The sequence below is a fragment of the Impatiens glandulifera genome, chromosome 1 (assembly GCF_907164915.1).
Source record: "Impatiens glandulifera chromosome 1, dImpGla2.1, whole genome shotgun sequence".
In the NCBI taxonomy this organism is placed as follows: domain Eukaryota; kingdom Viridiplantae; phylum Streptophyta; class Magnoliopsida; order Ericales; family Balsaminaceae; genus Impatiens; species Impatiens glandulifera.
The window spans coordinates 19,119,342-19,139,258 of record NC_061862.1 but is presented as its reverse complement, the minus strand read 5'-3'; the positions used below and the strand labels follow the sequence as shown (position 1 = coordinate 19,139,258).

The 19,917-nt window shown below is 28.6% G+C and overlaps 2 protein-coding genes across 2 annotated transcripts; one reads left to right on the top strand and one right to left on the bottom strand.

Moving 5' to 3' along the window:
- Positions 1-615: 615 nt before the first annotated feature.
- LOC124919764 (protein root UVB sensitive 4) lies at positions 616-3,507 on the top strand. The gene is given in 12 exon segments (XM_047460091.1): positions 616-1,205; positions 1,285-1,413; positions 1,415-1,432; positions 1,546-1,692; positions 1,822-1,884; positions 1,962-1,989; positions 1,992-2,037; positions 2,168-2,273; positions 2,509-2,611; positions 2,704-2,855; positions 2,940-3,005; positions 3,156-3,507. Coding segments are annotated over 12 exon segments (1,605 nt in total). The 5' UTR covers positions 616-698; the 3' UTR covers positions 3,396-3,507.
- Positions 3,508-4,606: 1,099 nt separating this feature from the next.
- Positions 4,607-9,778, bottom strand: LOC124920035 (extra-large guanine nucleotide-binding protein 1-like). Its single transcript, XM_047460423.1, has 8 exons — positions 8,008-9,778; positions 7,793-7,930; positions 6,983-7,087; positions 6,668-6,853; positions 6,210-6,390; positions 5,800-6,041; positions 5,539-5,705; positions 4,607-5,465 (listed from the first exon to the last, which is right to left on the bottom strand). Exons 1-8 carry the CDS (start codon positions 9,322-9,324, stop codon positions 5,360-5,362), a joined length of 2,442 nt encoding a protein of 813 aa, XP_047316379.1. The 5' UTR covers positions 9,325-9,778; the 3' UTR covers positions 4,607-5,359.
- Between the last annotated feature and the right edge of the window lie 10,139 nt (positions 9,779-19,917).

Sequence of the window (19,917 nt, the reverse complement as noted above, 5' to 3'; positions counted from 1 at the left end):
TTCATTATTATCGGTCACATTATACCATCATTATGGTGAACATTTTAAATAATACATCACTTGTGATTATTAAAATTATATATATAGTATATAAAACAAAAATTTAATAATATCATCTATCCTATCTATAATATATCTTTATATTTATATATATATATATATATTTCAACATATAATTTTTAATAAAATAAAAATTATACATATTTTAATTTATTTTAAAAATTAATATTAAACGTTCTTTTCCTAAAATTTCTATATATTAATTTTTCCTTATTAATTAAGTTCTTTTTTATTTTCTTTCTTATATATAAATTTTGTATCTTTAATACTTAATTTATATTTTATTTTCTCTATTAATATATATAAATTATATTATATATAAAGAGAATTTATTTTTATTTAAATATATCATAAATTAATATATATGTATATATAAAGAAAAAAAAAATAATTAAGAAAAAGATTATGAGAGAAATATATATATATATATATATATATATATATATATATATTATAGGAGAGATAAATATAAAATATAATAATAATTAATAATAGTTTAATTTTAGAATATATTAAGAGTTGAAAAACCTTAGTTCGATAATAGAAGAAACGGAGTCTCTTCGGTAGAGTCAGAGTAGTCAGTAAGAGAGAAAGGCACAGACTGTCTAACAACTGGTTTGTTCGGCTTCTTCATTCTGATGCAACCCACTTTACATTTACTGTCAAATTCCAATTCTCAGCTGTCTTTTCCATGGAAGAAACCTTACAAAACCCACCTTCTCACGCCCCAAATAACCACACTTTCTATCAGAACTGAAACCTCTCTTAAACCTTTCTCTCTTTCCATTAACTTGCAGTCATCCTTCGGCCACGAATTCGAACCACCAAGTCAGGACACATCAACAGAGAAGAAGGCCTCTGCTCCGACGCAACTTCCCATTGTAGTCCACCGGTCCGGAACCGTTTATCGTTACGTCTGGGAAGAGGACGAGTTGAAATTAGTGTCGGCCGATGAAGATGGGGTTTCCCTATCATCTTTCTGTCTCGATTTTGAAGATGGGTTTCGGAGATTGTTCAGAATGTTCTGTTTGAAGGTTAGGAATTTCTTCCTTCCGAGACATGTTAGTGAGAATTATTTGGAATATGTGAAATGGAAGCTCTTGCACAGGGTATTCAGCTCTGCTCTTCAAGTACTTGCTACCCAGGTGAGTCTTCTTCAATGGTGGAAATCACTGTTTACTTTTGATTTTCAATTCTTCATTGAAAAAAATTTAATCTTGTTAGGCAATGTTGAGAGCAATAGGAATTGGTCATTCTCGTACACTTCCTTCGGCTGCAGCTTTGAACTGGGTATTGAAAGATGGGCTTGGTAGACTATGCAGATGTCTCTACACAGCTAGCTTAGCATCTGCTTTTTGATACAAACTTGAAGGTGTAAATTCTCATAAATACAATTCAAATGAGGAATGTCTGTCTGTCTGTCTGTCTGTCTGGTCTCTTTAATTTTAAAGTGGTTAATAACATGATGATCTCTCTTTGTTGCAGAGAGTGAGGTTTTTGACATCAGTTCTCTTCAGTTTGAGCATTGGTGTTGAGCTTTTGACTCCTATTTTTCCCCATCACTTCTTGCTTCTCGCATCTCTAGCCAATATCGCCAAACAAATAAGTCTCGCTTGCTACCTTGCGACTGGTGTAAGCATTCAAGTTTTCTTTTTATGATTATTTCTTCATTTAAGAAACTTGTTACATTTTGCAATACTTTCGAAAATGCGGTTTAATACCTTACTGAATCTATCTATTCATTACGTTGTCAATGAGCAGTCTGCTGTGCATAGAAGTTTTGCCATAGTAGATAACCTAGGAGAAGTGTCTGCAAAATCGCAGGTTAACTATTTTCTTATACTTTAAGCAATTTATTTCTTATTACACATGGTGGTGGTAACCTCAATCTTTTGGAGCAGATTCAAACTGTGTGCTTCGACAACCTAGGTTGATGCTTGCTGCCACTTTGGATATTCTGCTCCAAAAAAATCAAAGGTTTTTTGCTTTCTTCTTTTTTTATCTTATGGGATTCTCTTGGAAGACAATTGAAGGCTGTTACAATATTTAAAATCAACTTAAGCTTTCAGTTTTGTTGGTTATTTTACTAATTTCTTGCATATGGAAGGTTGCAAGGAACTTTGCCCTTTCTTCTCTACCCAATTTTTACATTATTTGACCTTTATGGAATTTACGAGGGGCTGAAGCATGTTCATCTGCAAACATTAACAAAGGTTGGTTGTTCCTTCTTCTCTATATTATGGAATATGTTAATGTTATATGACCATCTAAAATTGAATGCAAGATGAAATTTCTGCCTCCTGTTTAGTGGATTCTGCCCTAGATTTCAAGTTGTTTCGTTCATAAAATTGTTAAATGTCCCGGGCTTAACTCATTGTCCATCTGTAATTGGAACAAAAAAAAAACTATTTTTTCTGTAATTTACTATTTTATAAATTTCATATTCAGGACAGACTCGAGATTATAATGAACACTTGGATTAGGCTAAGATATGTTCCTTCCCCTGCAGAAGTAAGTAACAAAGAAGGCATTGGTTTCTCACTAGTGAAAGGTATTATTTCTCTTATTTTTTCAATAATGCGGACGACGCTAAAAGGGCTTGTGGATTATTTGTAACTGAAATTATTTTTGTGTTCCCTCTAGGGAGTGATTCAGTATGGCCCATAAGAATTGGTTTGTTGAATCCCAAAGACAAAATATCGAATTTGACATCGGCTACAATATCCGTGAAAGAAAGTGACTTCTATTTCATATGCTTGGAGGTTCCGGAAAATTCTTGAGATCAAAACAAGTTAGTCTTGCATAATCTTATTATTTATTACATTTGAGTTTTGACCTTCCGGAAACAGTATTTTTACATCGTTGTACCAATATAACAGAAACAAATTCTGCTTTGCCTGCGGGAGGGTGCTTGTTCTTCAGATATTATCATGGGTGTATTACAGGTAAATAGTAAAAAAAATTGTTTTCTGCAAATTCTATACTGAAACTTGCTCATTTTTTTTACAAAAAAAAATTGTGAATCCTAAAGAACTTTGCACTTTTTTTACCACTTATCAAGGAAGTGTATGAATAAATGATTTTCTGTCATGTAGGCTTGCTATATTCGCAATGCAATTTTGTCGGGCCGGAGCAGATGGGAGACCAGCTTAGAAAATTGCGACGCTCGGTTTTCTGATTTAGATATTAGAGAATGGTTTAAATTGATTGAGAAAACGAAAACCCTAACAATTCAGGAGTTAACCTTATTGACTGGAAATATGGTATTGTTAGGATGGACTACAAAGAACATTTTGCTAAGTACAGAGGAGCAAATTCGATATGATTTTGCTTAGTACTGTCCATATCAATTTCAGCTATTAGCTCTGTAATTTATTATTTTTAAAATATTGTTTGAGCCCTTTTTCCAACTGTGTTTCAATACAAAGGTCTCACCTGCTGTTTCAAGATACAATTAGCCTAAATATTTCTGTCTAAAGTAGGCACTTTTGAAACCCAGGCAACTGTCAATTTTTCATTTGTCATTATTTCTCTCTTGGAAACTGCACCAAAAACAGTTTCAAACAGCATTTTATTTATAAGTTGTGTTTAAACAAAATTAAATATCATTTCATTTTTTTTTATTTATTAAATTATTTTATTCATTAAACAAAATATTAAAATATTTTTTATTTTAAATTAGTATTTTATCTTTTATTTATATATATCAATATCTTGTAAGTCATTTTACTAAAAATAATCACATCTAAGTTATATATATATATATATATATATATATAAAATGATGCTTAATTTTTAAAGTGTCTGGATTGCCGGGTCGAGAGTTGTGGTTAATTTGAATATATGTGAGAGTAAATGGATACTTGAGTCAGATTGTGGGTTGACCCGCCCATAAACTTAAAACGGTTAAAAATAAAATTAAAAATATTATAGGTATGGTTCGAACTTGCAACCTAACAAAAATAAGTACAATCTTTTAACCAACTAGGCTAATAATACTTTATATTTTAAATTCAACCCAAAATTTGATAAACGCGTGACATTTTAACAATATAAGTCAACTTTTTAACTACTATATATAATATATATATATATATATATATATATATATAATGATACTTAATTTTTAAAGTATCGGATTGCCGGGTCGAAAGCTGTGGTAATTTGGATATATGTGAGTAAATTGATACTTAGGTCGGATTGTGAGTTGACCCGCCCATAAAGAATTTACCGTAATATTTTATCACGGTTTTTTATATTATTACTCGTGCAAATGCACGGGATACATGCTAGTTCAAATAATTTCAATCGAACAAACTCCACCAATTTTTCATTACAGATTTTCTCTTATTTTATACCTTAATAATCTTTACAGTCCGAAAGTTCTTGTTCTTGATACTCCTTTTGAAATAATGAATTAATGACTCAACCAATTACCCAATTGAGGCTCAAGAAAAATATTCTCTAGATCACACAATGTATAATAATGCAATTTGGGCTCACCAACCCCTGAAAGACATAAATTAAAGCATATATAGACATAGTGTGATCAGATAAAACAGTAGATTCTTTCATAATATATGGAGGGACCCATATCTATCTATGGTTGAATTGGGTCCAAGATTTTACAACTACACCAACATTGCTAACACTGAATACAAAACCCACAAGTCCCGACGACAACAACAAAGTTATAACATCTTCTATAACAAACCCATGACCATCCAATTTACCTAATCAGGATTTATGCAACAACATATCCTCTATGTACATTGTACAATGATTAATAAAGAAGCAAGTCCTTAATGAGAGAATGAACTATGCCTCCGTACTATAAATGGAGTACTCGCTCAAGCTGACGTTGGGTTTTTCCTCGTCCCACTTCATAACCTCCCTCGCATATCGAAGAGCATCATTCAACGCTATCAGGCTCAAGACCCTTTACCTTTGACACGTAAAGCTTCCTATCAGTAAGTGACAAAAAGCGTCTCTTGAAACTTAACCGCAATGTAATGTACACCCAATTGCCCTAGGGAGGGATTACTGTTATGCCATTGCTATTCCGATTGCTGTTGGAGGTTGTGACGACTTATAATCGGCCCTAAATCTTTGAACCATTCACATTGGGTTAAGGGAACCTGCTCTACTTTCTCCTCAAACACATCGTATTTCGTAAGAAGCAAAAGGAAGGGTCCATCTTGGTCGAAAGTTGGGTGAGTAACAACACTCTCGAAGAATTTCTGGCTGAGTATCATCTTGTTGGTGAGATCCCGTCTCCGTCGAACCCAATTGATCGTAGTCACTCAATTGCAATACAGAAAACAACGATCCTGACGTCTTCAAGCATTTCTAACCACTTGCAGTTCTCCCCAAAACTTCTAGCTTGTACCCTAATTAGTTGATATCTGTTGCCACAATAAATAAAAATTAAGAAATCATACAAATTTCTATTCTGTTTCGAATTTAAATTCTGCTGACCTAAGCATAAAATCGTGTTGATCACCAGAATCAATGTCATCATCATCAGGTGCTGACTGAGGAAAAGAGAAGTCTACACAAGCAAGTCCATTTGACAAAGTAACACCTTCGGCATACAAGATGTCAACATCTGATGGTTCATAATCAGGCTTCAATATATCAACAATCTGAAAGAGCAAAACAATGGAAGACTTAACTAAAGGTAATTTGTGGGTATTATTATTGTACAATTACAATAAAGAGAAATAAAAAAAAACTTACCCGCTCTAAAAAATAGTTTGCATAACTGGGTAACATTTCAAGTTCGCTTCTTCGGTTGTATGTAGCTTGTATTGCTGTATTATTCCATAGCTCTTCCACTAGTGGTGCATATTCTCGAGTAGCTGCTGGAAAAATCACCTCCAGATTACCCGTCACCATTGTCTTTAGCAGCCAATCCGAGAATGTTTTTAGCCTAGGGCAAATGGAATATACAGTTTTCTGATCACCATCATCAGTACTGCCTGCAATAAATGAGAATGACATCTTAGGGACATCAACTTAAATAATCAGGAAATGCACATCAACTTAAATTCCCTTGTTGAAATTGTATTCAAATTTCTGACTGTTAATGAAATGGGTAAATGAAGGGATAAGAATTCTACTACATGGGAGTTTAAACTATAGTTTACCTGCAGCCACATGTTCAGTAGAAGAATGTCTTCCCCTTATTTGACTTAAACTTTCGTCTTCAAATCGCTCACGCCCTTCAAGTAGTATACCAAGGTAACCATACACATTGCTCTGGATCAGTACTTTTATATTTTCACGTTCCTCCTCCGAGAAAGGAACATCTTTGTAAAGGATCTTCGCCTAATATAGAAATTTTAAACAAGGAACAGAGAAGTCATTTTGAATCCACAAAATGGATAACACTACCCCCAAACTTCAAACGATACACTCGCATCACATAAGCAACTACATCTTTCATAATGAAAATGAGAATAAAAATTGCTACAAGACCTCATACAGACTAAGCTACATTTAAAGAAAGAAGAAACCCACACATCTCAGCAGCATCTTAGAATGGCCAAAGTTTAGATTTTCACATATATATTTATTTAACCTCATAAACTGAATTTTCCATTACCTGCTTAAATATGGTACTCGTCCCAGATCCACTAGATCCAATTAGAAGTAGTTTTGGAATATTTCTCGGGTCAATATAATCAGATGCAGGTCTGCTTGTCATACTATAAACTTGTTCCCCATAAGAATTTGCAGACTTTGATGGAACAGGAAGTGACAGCACAGCACAGATCAGCTTCGTCCCAGCCTAAATGATAACCAAATTTAATAGAACAAATCCATAAAAAAATCTCAAAAAGAAAACAAATAAACAGAATTTCCCATAGCATGGAGTAACAATTGGGCAATGTAAGAGATATAAGTCCATGCAACAGACCTTGCCCCATATGTATCCTCTCGTATTTTTTTGCCCTTCTTCTTGGTATGACCCATCTGCATCCACCCAGAAATGTGGGTTACCAGCACACTGGACTCCTGCAAGCTGCCATTGAAACATATTTAAAAATAATAACTATACTTGGAACACAAAGAAATAAACTAGACCAAGGAACCATGAACCAAGGAACCATGGACCAAAAGGTTGGACACCACAGTCCAAGCCAAGAAGATACTTAGGAAGGTAACTATAGCCCAATAGTTTTTTTTTGTTTTGATTTTCTAATATGGGACGTCAGAATCTCCCTAACTTAGACATGCAATGGCCTCGTCGTGCTTATTATTAGATTCGTCTTCAATTGGGACTCTAGGACCTTGTTTGATCTAGAGTTGTTTGAATAACCAAGTGGTTATTTTAAAAAGACCTTGTTTGGTGTAGGGTATGCTGTTTGATGATTTGAGTGATGTGATTGATGGGTGGATTGTTGATGGAATAGTGGGTCATCAAACCAGGCTAGAAGTGACCCACGTTCACTTAGTTGTGTAGGATTCAAGAGATGGTCCGGTTACACTTTATTTCGTAGTCGGGTACTGTTGTGAATCTTGTGATATAATATAGACACCTAGACAAAATAATCGGACCACCACACCATAAGCTCAAAAGATGCGTAAATTTGTAACTATAACTCAATAATAGCCTCTCGCTTATAAGGATGATCCTATTTCTTGTGAAATCCCCAATGTTAGACACCACACACAGAACAATACATAATTATTAAGATGGTTGAAAGCCTTGGCAAGAACTGCTAACCTGCAACATACGAAGTTCTACTTTTGTAATCTCCCGCCCATTAATAAATACTTGTGTGTTTCCACTGCTAGCATCTGCTCTGAGGAGACCTCCAACATTAAGATGGGGACTGATAATTTTAGCAGGCTTTTCACCATCCTATTGCAAAGAGCATAGCAGTCAAAGATCCTGGATATATAATAATACAAAATGTTCTTAAGAAACAATTTACTCACCTTTCCCCAAAGACCTGATACTTTATCGTACCAATACCTTCCAGGTTTGAGCTTCTTCGGTGGGTTTGGACTGTTTTGCAATATAACCAACTCTTCTTGACATAGAGGCTTATTGTTTACAAATATATACTCCGGAAGCAACTGATTAACTTCACACGACCTCTCAGCCTTCATTACTTGTCTAATCTCCAAATCATTAAGCAATCTTTTGAGCATCCGGGAACATTTTCCTAAGTTTGCACGTTTTCCTTCGTCGATAGAATTCCCAATGCACGTAATGCACTTCCTTCCTTCTGGCATGGAGCCCATTGCTCTTAAAACACAGCTGCTACAATATTTTGCATCACAAACAATGCAAACTTCCTTCTCGGTGAACCTGTTTCCTTTATTGCATCTGTAGCAAGCTCCTTTCCTGGTCTTCACTTCAGGCTCTCTCTTCTCTCTGATGGTTTCAAGTTTAACACGAGTGAATTCATCACGAGCATCTTCTTCAGCTAACTCGAGGTCACGAAAAGTAACGATTGGGACCCTTCTTGCATCAGTACTGTTGGCATCTCCCACCCTTTGAGAAGAAACCCGAGAAGATGGATAATCTATGCTTAAGACAGACTCATTTGATAACCAATCGGGCTGGCTTAAATCGTTGGAATCTATACTATCCTTGTGATCATTTGAAAACTCTTGCAAAGCGGAACTACCAGATAGATCTTTTGGTTTAACAAAGTTATTGGTAAAATCCAATGCACCCGAGGAGGACCCTAAACTGCACGAAGGATCGTTCGTAATTTCGCGACTCATAGAGGAAGATGCAAACCCAGCCGAACAATGGGTTCTTTCCAATAAATCCCCAGAATGAATACCATCATCTTGCGATGTAAAACTACACGAACCACCCAATTCATCTGCTGAAGCTAATTTGCAGATATTCGAATCTCCCTCTTCAATTCCAATACCAGACTCTGGAGAAACAGAAATTGAAGACGGTTCTTTCTGTAGTAAGCATTCATCTCCAGCCCCAATCCTTCGCTCAAACTCAATAACTGATGTAGGAGAAACAGTGGTTACAGAGGCAAGACTCAATTCTTTAGAAAACCTTCTTGAAATATCAGAAGCTGATATTGGATGAACAACAGGCAACAACAACTTTTCCGTCTGAGAAACCTCAGCAACAACCTTAGCCACCGGAATACTTTCCACATTAATTGGAACAGCTCGTGGAAGATCATGAGTTATAGGCGGTCCATCATACTCTAAAGCAAATGAATACTCTACTTCAACAACCTCCGCCATTGAAACCCTCCCTCCTCCAGGCGGCATTTTCTCAACTAAATGCTTATCCTAACCATCCGATACTCTAAAACAGACGTTTTTCGGCTAAAAAACGAGGAATCTAAGCAAACCCAGAAACTAAAACAAGCTCAAATCAGGGAAAAGAATGAGAGAAAGATAAAAACCCTAAAATCTGCGTAGCATTCACGTGAAGCACATCCAGAGGACGAAAGAGAAAAGTTGAAAAAAAGGAATTCTTGGAAATTTGTTTATAGAATAACAAAGATCAACAAGTCATTTGGATTTCCTTCCTTACCGTGATATATAATAATGAATCTGAATGAAGGGTATTGTTTATTTTTCAAAGCTGTGTAGTATTGTCCTGTCCTTGGGGTGAAGAAAAGGTGATGTTGCTGGGAAAGCTTTGAGAGGAAAAAGACAACCAGAGGAGAGAGAAAGAAGAGAGAGAAAACATGGTTGATGGGTGTGAGTGTGATGTATACAAGTAATGGCATCTTCTTTCTCTTTCTTTCTTTTTCTTTTTTTTTTTTTTTTAGTTTTTTTTTCACTTTTTTTTTTTTTTTAGTTTTTCTACCGTAATATTCTTTTACTTGTCAGCTAGTTGGCACGTGGATACCAGCTGGATTTGGACATTTTACCAACCCTATACAAATTCCGGACCGGGTCCCGATCCGATTCGGTAGTTCCATTTTTTATTTTTGATAGTTTAGTTTTGGATTAAAACAATTTCAATCTTTAGGCCTTGTTTGGTTGGGATTATTAAAATAATTTAAAGAGAAAAAAAAATGTTGATTGGTGATGATTTTGACAATGTAAGGATATTTTTTTTATAAAAATATTTAAAAGATATTGATATATATAAATAAAATAAAAATAATAATTTAAAATAAAAAATAAAAAATATTTTAATATTTTGATTGATTAATTGATTAATTAGAGAGGAGTAAAGTGATATTTAATTTGTTTGGGTTATTTGAATAACACAAAACCGAACCAGACCCAAATAACAAAATTTGACATATTTTTTATATTTTTCACTCATTACTTTATATATAACATGTATTTATTAAAATGTTATTTTTAAATAATCTAAATCTTTACAAAATTAACAAACCTACCTTTTAAAAGTTGAGATATAAATAATTGTGGAAGTGAATTTGTTTAATTGTAAATAGAGATACATAATTAAATCATTTATGTAGTTTTGAATCGATTTTAGTTTGTTGGGGTTGATTTGGTCGTTTTATTAATTTGCAAAAAGTTATTGCTAATAATTATAATATATTTAATTTTTTTAAAATAATAATAATAATAATAATAATAAACTGCATATAAATTTGTTTAGATCCTCTGTTCCTAATTTACCATCCTCCCATGTTCTCTTCTAACAAAAGTGAGAGACAATATCGTAAATAAAAATGTATTACTTAAAAAAAATATTTACTATTATTATTTATATTTTTCAAGATATATTATTATAGTTTATTGATTGAACTTACATTGCCTTGTGAATTAACTATTAGTTGTAATTGAAGTATGTAATTTCGTAAATTTTTAATTGATTTTAATCATTTGAATGTTAAATTGATTTTTGATTAGTTTTAAATCAGTTTTAAATCAATTCGGTTCAAATTTCAATTTGAACCGTTTAATCAATTTTTCATACCCAATTATATAATAGTATTAATATATGAAGTGTATGGACTAGATTGCAATAGCTAATTTTATTAATATACTATTAGAGGTAAGTACATCACATGTTCTCTAAAAATATATATATATAAAAGACATCACGGGAGTTTGATCTTATAGATTATTTTTTAAATATAGTTGGTTATATGAAATTTGTTTTGATGATAAAATATTAAAATTTATTTTTAAATTTAATATAAGTAAATAATAATATTTTAGTTGATTTATTAAAATATCTTAGTTGATAAATTATAATTTCATGATTAAATAATAGTAATATGAATGAATAAGATTTTAAAAAAATATTAATGATCAAATGTGTTACTATTTTCAGACTTTGCACAAATTTTATAATGGATCATAGTGTTCACAAATTTTCAAAATTTAATACAAATGGCACTAATTTTTTTAATCAAAACTATGAACACCACAAATATAAATTAAATATAAATAGATATTGACAGACTGTCGCCATTCTTCTCTATCAATTTTCTCATCATTATCTTCTAACATACCCAATATAAATTTTATGTCATCTGATACATTTAGATAAGACATCTAATATAGTCTTTTTTATGTATTCATTTTTCATAATTTAATTTTTATTTTAAGTAATTTGTTAATCTATTTAAATTTATAAAACAAATAATTTAAAATATAATATTTTAAATTTTTAATAAATTTATATATATATATATTTTAAATATTTGGAAATTAAAATGAGAATATTTTTTTATAAAATTCTTACAATGTTCTAATTTTAAATTGAGGAAATTTAAAATAATATAATATTACTAATTAGAGAGACAAATTATATATTAAAATGTTATGTAAAGGTGTCAGTAAAACTTATATTAAAGAATTGTAAAAAAAAAAATAAAAATAACTAACTGATTTATTGTCAATTATAATTATAAAATTGTATTAGTATATAATAAGATTAAAAAAGAGTTAATATTATTTTATGTTTCCTCGATTTAAAATTAGAACCATGTAAAAAATTTCAAATTTTATAAGAAAATTTAAATCTCCCTATTAATTAACTTTCAAACATTCACAAAATTTAAATAATATATATATATATATAAATTTATTAAAAAGTTTAAAAATAACATATTAAAAACATTTATTTTATAAATTTAAAAAGATAAACGAGTTATTTCAAAATTAAATTATAAAAAATAAATACGTATAAAAATTATATTTTAAATCATTTTTATTTTAATTGAAAATGTGTAACCTTATTGGCTTATAGATCTAACTTAGATGATCAGGTTTTAAGTTCAAACTTTAAAAAAAAAATTATCTGTGTTATCTAGATGACATGACAAATTTATTTATTTTTAATTTGTTTGGATAAATTTAATAACAGTTAAAAGGATCATGTATACACATAATATATTTTTCCTTCCACCTCGCCCGCACAAATATATTATTCTTCCTAAATTTTTATTGATAATCTTGATATTTGTAAATTTATAAAAATATATAATAATTACTCTCTCATTTAAATTTATATTTTTGTTGTAGATTATAATTTTTTAACTATTATATTACTTACAAATATTAATTTATATTTATAATTTTTATGTAGAAAATATATTAATTAATATAATAGGAGAGTTCACCCATATATTAATTAATAAAATTTTCATATTAATTTAAATTCACATCTAGAGTGTTCAATCGGTCGGTTAAACGGTTCTGGTTAAGTTCAGTTTTAACTCTTATTTTATAAATCGGTTAATCAACCAGTATTGATATCGGTTTTACCGGTTTTGAACCCATTGGTTTCGGTCAGTACCATTCGGTTAACCGTGAACCGATAATTCAATTTTTAAAATTAAGTATTAAACTTATTAAATAATTTTTTTAAAAAAAATTATTGTTTGAACTAGTTCTTATCTATATTATAATATTGTTATAATATAATATATTATAATAATATTTTATAGATATATTTAAAAATATTTTATAATTTATTATATTATTCTAACAATATAATATATTATAATAATATTTTTTTTAGATATATTTAGAAATATTCTATAATTTATTATATTATTCTAACAATATAATATATTTTAATGGTATTCATTTTTAAATTAATACTCATATAAATTATTATTTTTTTAAACAATTCTATACAAATTATAATTTAAAATTAAAAAAAAAATTATATATATATATATATTATTAAATATTATTTATAATATATCTAATATTTACAAAATATCTAATATAAATATGGGAAGAATGTCAATTTTACATACCAAGTTGTAAGAAAGTGTCAAATTTATTTATTAAGTGTCAAAATTCTATTTATATGTATTAACTTGTCAAAAGGTGTCAAATATATTTACAATAATAGAAATATTAAAACGACGTCAAATTTTTTTACACATATAATTACCTATTTTATTTTTTAAATTGACATTATTTTTAATTATTTTTCTATTCAAACAAAACTTATTTTTTTAAATACATTTTCTCTCTCTCGTTTCCTCCACAACTCTCCATTTTTTATTTTAACTTCTTCCTTCTTATTAATAATAAAATTACTCATATTATAGATGGAGAAATGAAGAGAACAAAATAAAAAAAAAAAAAATAGAAGGTTGTGAGAATAAAGAGAGAAAAAATAAATAAGAAAAGATTTTGATGTTTGTTTGAATGAAAAAATAATTAAAGTAATTTTAATTTAAAAAATAAAAAAATAAGTGGATACTCCGTTTAACATTTATGTTATTTTAAATTGACACTTTTTGACAAGTTAGTAAATATAAATAGAATTTTGATACTTAATAAGTAAATTTGATACTTTCTTACAACTTGATGCGTAAAATTGACATTCATCGTATATATGATTAAATTATTACCGGTTAAATTGTTAGAAAAATAGTTTAACAAAAAACCGAACCGTTCAACCGGTAAAAACCGGTTAATCGGAATCGTTAAAACTGATTAACCAATAAATCGATAAAATGAAACCGGTAAACTATCGATTCGGTTAGATTATCGATTTGTCAGTTTTTTTGCACGGCCCTGTTCACATCAATATTTAAGGAAATTAGGATACTTAGTTTGGGTAATATATATAATATTTTTTTAAATATATATTTAACTAAGTTTAAAATACCTATTTATATATAATTTTGTTTGAAAATTGAAAATATGCACATATTCTTGATATAAGTGAAATAAATTTCTTTTTATGAATCTTATTATAAATTATTTTTTAGTCTCAATTCTCAAACGACAATGTAATTGTTTTACTATATTTTCAAACAATGATGTTGTATATTAATCAGAATAGGAGATTATTGTCAGTTCGTCTTCCCCATATTTAAATGTTGTTTATTTGTTGTGACCCAAAATCACATCTAGACAATTAAAATAATATATTGATGGGATAAATGAGTAACAACATCGTCGTCGTCTTAGCCAACAAATTGTTGTATGAAAATTGAATGGAATAATTAAGTTTTTTTATAATGGAACGAAGAAATTGTCAAAAGACGAAGTTGAGAGATTTGACCGCATTAAAAAAAAAAAAAAGGATATATAATGCATATGAAAATTTTGTACTTATTTTTAACATAATTATAACATTTTACATGGTTATATAATAAATTTAAACAAACAAAATTTTGATGACCAATAATTAAATCTTATAATATGTATAATAAATTTGCAATGAACTGTAAATTCAAGTGAACTGGATGGATAGAAATAGTCCATACTTTAGTCTTTCAAGCTCATCAAATTAAGTGCTTATTTTAATAATTAGAAGTGTATGGGTAAAAGTTAAATCTATTGAAAATTAAAGGATTTATATGTAAAACTAAGTTTCTTTAACACAGTATTTGTCACAGGTGTAAAGTCGAAAATTATGAATAAAGAAATCACGATAATCGGTATACTTGACCTTTTTGCGACATTTGATCAAAATTATTATAAAAATATAATCGTTTTTTAAACTCGTTAAATTAAAAATAATTTAGTTTATATTTTAGTATAAAAAATGTAATTGAAAATCTTCAATATAAAAATATGTAAAAATTATACAATTTTTGTTGTGGTATTATTTTTTAAAATATCACAAATTTTAATCAAATACACTTATTTTGAGATTTTGTGGAAATGTGAAAAATATAAATAAAAAAAAACTTTGTAGTCTTATTTTACAATTTATAATTTTACAAATTTCAACAAATATGACAAATGATTAGTTGAGACCGTTCCAACCCAGCAAAACTTATATAAACTAAAACAAAAATATCATGGATTGAACTGAAAATCATAAAAGAAAGTTAAAAAACAAAGACATGTATATGAAGCAATAATTATAAAAGAATTAAACTCCAAACAAAACAAGAACAATATATAAGATGTTTGTCTTACACAAAAGTTTTGATAAAACTTAAAACCAATCATGTTTATTAAAAATAAAATTGATCAAAAAAGTATTCTTTAGCTTAAACTAACTGTTACAGAAAATATTGTATTTAATTTAACTATATTTTTTTATTTAAAATGAATACCAAATCACTTTAACAAATTTTAAAATAGATGTGATAGTAATAAAGAAAATGGATTAAAAAGTTTCTTTAGCTTAAACTAAATTTTTATATAAAAACATAATCTATTGTCACCTAAAATATTTTATTTTATTTTATTATATTATATTTTATATATCAAATATATATATATATATATATATAAATATATATAATTATAATGATGTTTAATTTTCAAAGTGATTGGATTGTCGACTCAAGAGCTGTGATTAATTTGGATATACATGTGAAATTAAATGGATACTTGGGTCAGATTGTGGGTTGATCCACCCATAAATTTTAAACAGTTAAAAATAAAATAAAAATGTTATATCTATGTTTTGAACTTGCAACCTAACAAAACAAGTACAACCCTTTAACCAATTGGGTTAATAAGACTTTATATTTTAAATTTAACACCAAATTTGATGAATGTGGGATATTTTAACAGTATTAGTTCAATTTTTTAAGTTGATTTGTTGAAGTGGGAGTAAAAGAGAGGTAGACTAAAACTGATGAGTGATTTGTCAAGAGATAAAAAGACATATAAAAAAATGTGAATTACAAGTTTATGGTCAGTGAGTGATTTGCAGAAGCATATAAAAAAGTGTGATTCACAAGATAAATGTCGATTGGGGGTTTGTGGTTGAGTTTGACGAGAGATAAGATATGATGTGTCATCAATTAAGGTCGAATAAGATTGGTGGATGATTTACTGAGGCATAAAAAAGACATATGAAAAAGTGTGAGTCACAAGATGAGGGTCAATTGAGGGATTAAGTAGGTGTCGAGGGGATAAAATATATGTTAACATTAAATTTAAGATTAAACTTAATTTTTATAAATTAAAACCAATTTTAAATTAATTAGATTTGTCTAATATTAATTTTATCTAAAATATTTATAAATAAATAATATTTTATATATATTCTTATCTAGATTCCTGTTACTAAAAATAAAATTATTTAATCATTTTTAAAATAAATTTGATAGTAATAAATTCCTTTAAAAAAACCTAATTTCCAAATAACCACGTTAGTATTAATTTTGTAATATTCTATTTATAAAAAAATTAATTCTTATTTAATCAAATTCCTATTTAATCAAGAATCAAATATAAAAATTAATTAATAAATAATACAAAATTAATACAAATAATTAATGATTTAAATATTCTCAATAAGAAAAATTCAACAATCATGCCACTTTTCGAAGACCAATCTAAGAAGGACTCAATTTGAGTTTATAAACTATGAGGGTTGAAGTATAAAAAGCCAAACGAGTTTTTATCAAATATTTTGAGTGACAATTGAAATTATAATTGACAATCTACGTATATAGTTTAATAATAAAAAACTGTACAAATAATATGATAATTTATGTAAGAAGGTATCCATATGAAAGACCATATCAAATAACTTATTATTTAAAATATGAAAAATAATTTTAAATTCGATAATTTTAGTTTCATTTGCTACTAAAAAGGAGACGGGCTGTAAAAAATATCATCAACATGATCGAAGAGTATGAATAAGAAACGACCCATCGAGTATTATTCGAATCAAAAAAAATTGGGATGAAAAATTTGGTCCAACTAAATAAAATGTCGCAAATTCAAATTTAAGTGGTGAAAAGAGAAACAAGCCACATTTATATATATGCGCGTGATAAATGACAAATTTAGTATTATTGTTGGAGAGATTTGTTAAATTTATGACTCTCCTAATATTTTTTCATTTAAAGAACTCTTATTATCTTATTTATTTAGAGTAATGATAGGGAGCAGGAAAAAACTTGACAAGAATGCATAGGGAATGAGGTATCATTTTTTAATTTGACTGAAAATCTAAAAATTCTTTCTCCTATTAGATTTTAAATCCATTTAGAAAGTGACACATCATTCCCTATATATTTCTGTCAAGTTTTTTCTCGCTCCTTATCATTACTCATTTATTTATATTCAAAACTTCTCCTAAACTCCGTTACTTATTTAACGTTAAATATTATTTTTTTAATAAACAAAACCTATTTATTTCATTTATTTCTAAATTCTTTCCATTGATATTCCATTCAGCGTTCGCGCGAGATCTCAAACCAACAGGGCGACCAACTATTCTTTTTCATTGACTATTCTTCTTCCGTGACCTATCAAATTTGTCTATATATTTTTTTACAAATATGGGTCATTCTAAAGCATCTATAGATTCTTACAATTGTATAATATTATCATCCTAACCTGATGGAATTTCTCTAAATTTTGATTCCAATAAACGGCGCTTCAAAGGAAAAGGCACAAGTGAAATTTTGTACTTACCATTTTGATTCCAATAAACGGTGCTTCAAAGGAAAAGGCACAAGTAAAATTTCGTACTTATCATTTTGATTCCAATAAACGGTGCTTCAAAGGAAAAGGCACAAGTGAAATTTCGTACTTAAGTGGTAATAATCTATAAGTGTGAAATATAACTATTGACAAATAGTGTTATGTTGTTTCTACAAACATTCCGAAGGAAGTTATAGTACAATTTCTTATATGGAAATATATATATTTTTCCATTGTACACTCATGCGACTTTTGGATATTATAATCATTGCAAATTACATTTGTCTCTTGTTTACGTAAAGTGTTGAATATAATTAATAATAAATGGTGTGTTATGATATTTTTGGTATTTGTGAGTTCATAAATGTATTTTTTTTTAAATTTATGATTTATCTTTATTGTCTAGAATTAAATAGAGAAGATGTAAGGTCTTCGTTAACATTATCTTTTTTGTTATTATGAAATACCATAAGGTATGATTGAGTTTTTTTTTTTTAAAGTTGGTTATTCTCCATCAATACTATCCGTCGAATTATAATTTAGTGTCAATTTTTTATTAAAAAAAACGCAACACTTTATATTTATATATATATATATATATAAATAAGTGTTGAATATAATTATTGAAAAATAGTGTGTTATGTTGTTTCTACAAAAATTGTAATACAATTTCTCATGCGATTTATGGATCTAATAATCGTTGAAGATTACATTTGCCTCTTGTATACATAAAATATTGAATATAACTAATGACAAACAGTGTGTTATGATAATTTTACAAATTTGTAAAAGAAAGACGCAGTCCAATCCCTCTATATGGGAAGATCACCATCAATATTCACTGAAATGATGATTCTTTGATAATCAACTTGTGATGACCACTTTGTATGAAATTTCATGCAAAACAACGTCATCCTACTAGTAACTAAATAAGGTAAAAAAAGTTCTTTATATGACAAAATATTAGGAAAGTCTTAAATTTAACAAGGCTCTCCAATGACGGTACTAAATTTGTCATTTATCCCATATATATACATTTACTTATCTTTTTTTTTCTCTCTCAATTTTTTTTTGAGAAGTTGAAAAGACATTCATTTTTGGCATTTCTATGACTTTTCTAGCATCAGATGATTCATGTTTTTTTTGCACCACCCAGATTTAAGTTGGTGTTATATTTTGTTCGACGCGACATCTTATGTAGCTAGATCAATATTTTTATCCTAAATTTTTGTGATCGGAATAATTCTTTCAATCTTTAGTGAATCGTTTGCTGCTTATACCATCTGATTGCGTTGGTGATATTTTCTCGAGTCCGTTTTTGTCCCATTTTTAACAGCAAAAAAAACGAAATTACCAGATCTGAAGTTGTTTTTCATTTTTCTAAATTAAGAGTCACCAAATAAGATCTTTCAATCGGAGGCTCTCTTACATGTATCCTCCCATTTTTTCTACGAGTTTCTTACTTTCTTTGACCATATATATAGATGATTAGTTATCACTTGATATGACATTTTCCGGCGTTGCTTACCAATCCTCGGTCAAGGACAAAATTCAATACCATTCAGAATATTTTGTAGAGAATTTTCCGACACCGTTTGATTGGTTTGTTCGACTTGTTTTACTTTATCACTCATCGTTACGAATCTTTGAAGTCACCTTCAATAAATTACAAGATTGTTCGTCATCATTAAAATTTTAATTATTACAAATATGTCATATTATTTAACACTTATATTTATTTAGTTGTTTTGACTTTGTTGACATTATTCTATAATTTAATTTTCGATATGTAACTCCTTACTTGAATTAATAAAAATTAATTTATTTTAAAAAAAAATAATATTTAAGATGTATTATCATATTTGAAACTAATTATATTAATTTTTTTATCAAACAAACAAAACTAATAATGAAAAAAACCATTCCTTGAGCTCTAAACTCACAACTGTTTGGAAACATAACCATAATGTTTTTAATTTGTTAGTCCTATCATGGTATATAATTAATAACCATGGGAGGAATTCGGACAGCCAACCAATAATTTAC

Excerpts from the sequence above, each read along its gene's own strand:
- LOC124920035 (XM_047460423.1), bottom strand. The coding sequence starts at position 9,324 with ATGCCGCCTGGAGGAGGGAGGGTTTCAATGGCGGAGGTTGTTGAAGTA. Across the intron at positions 7,088-7,792 it reads TAGAACTTCGTATGTTGCAG|CTTGCAGGAGTCCAGTGTGC; the intron begins GTTAGCAGTTCT and ends TTTCAATGGCAG. Across the intron at positions 6,854-6,982 it reads GAGGATACATATGGGGCAAG|GCTGGGACGAAGCTGATCTG; the intron begins GTCTGTTGCATG and ends GTTATCATTTAG.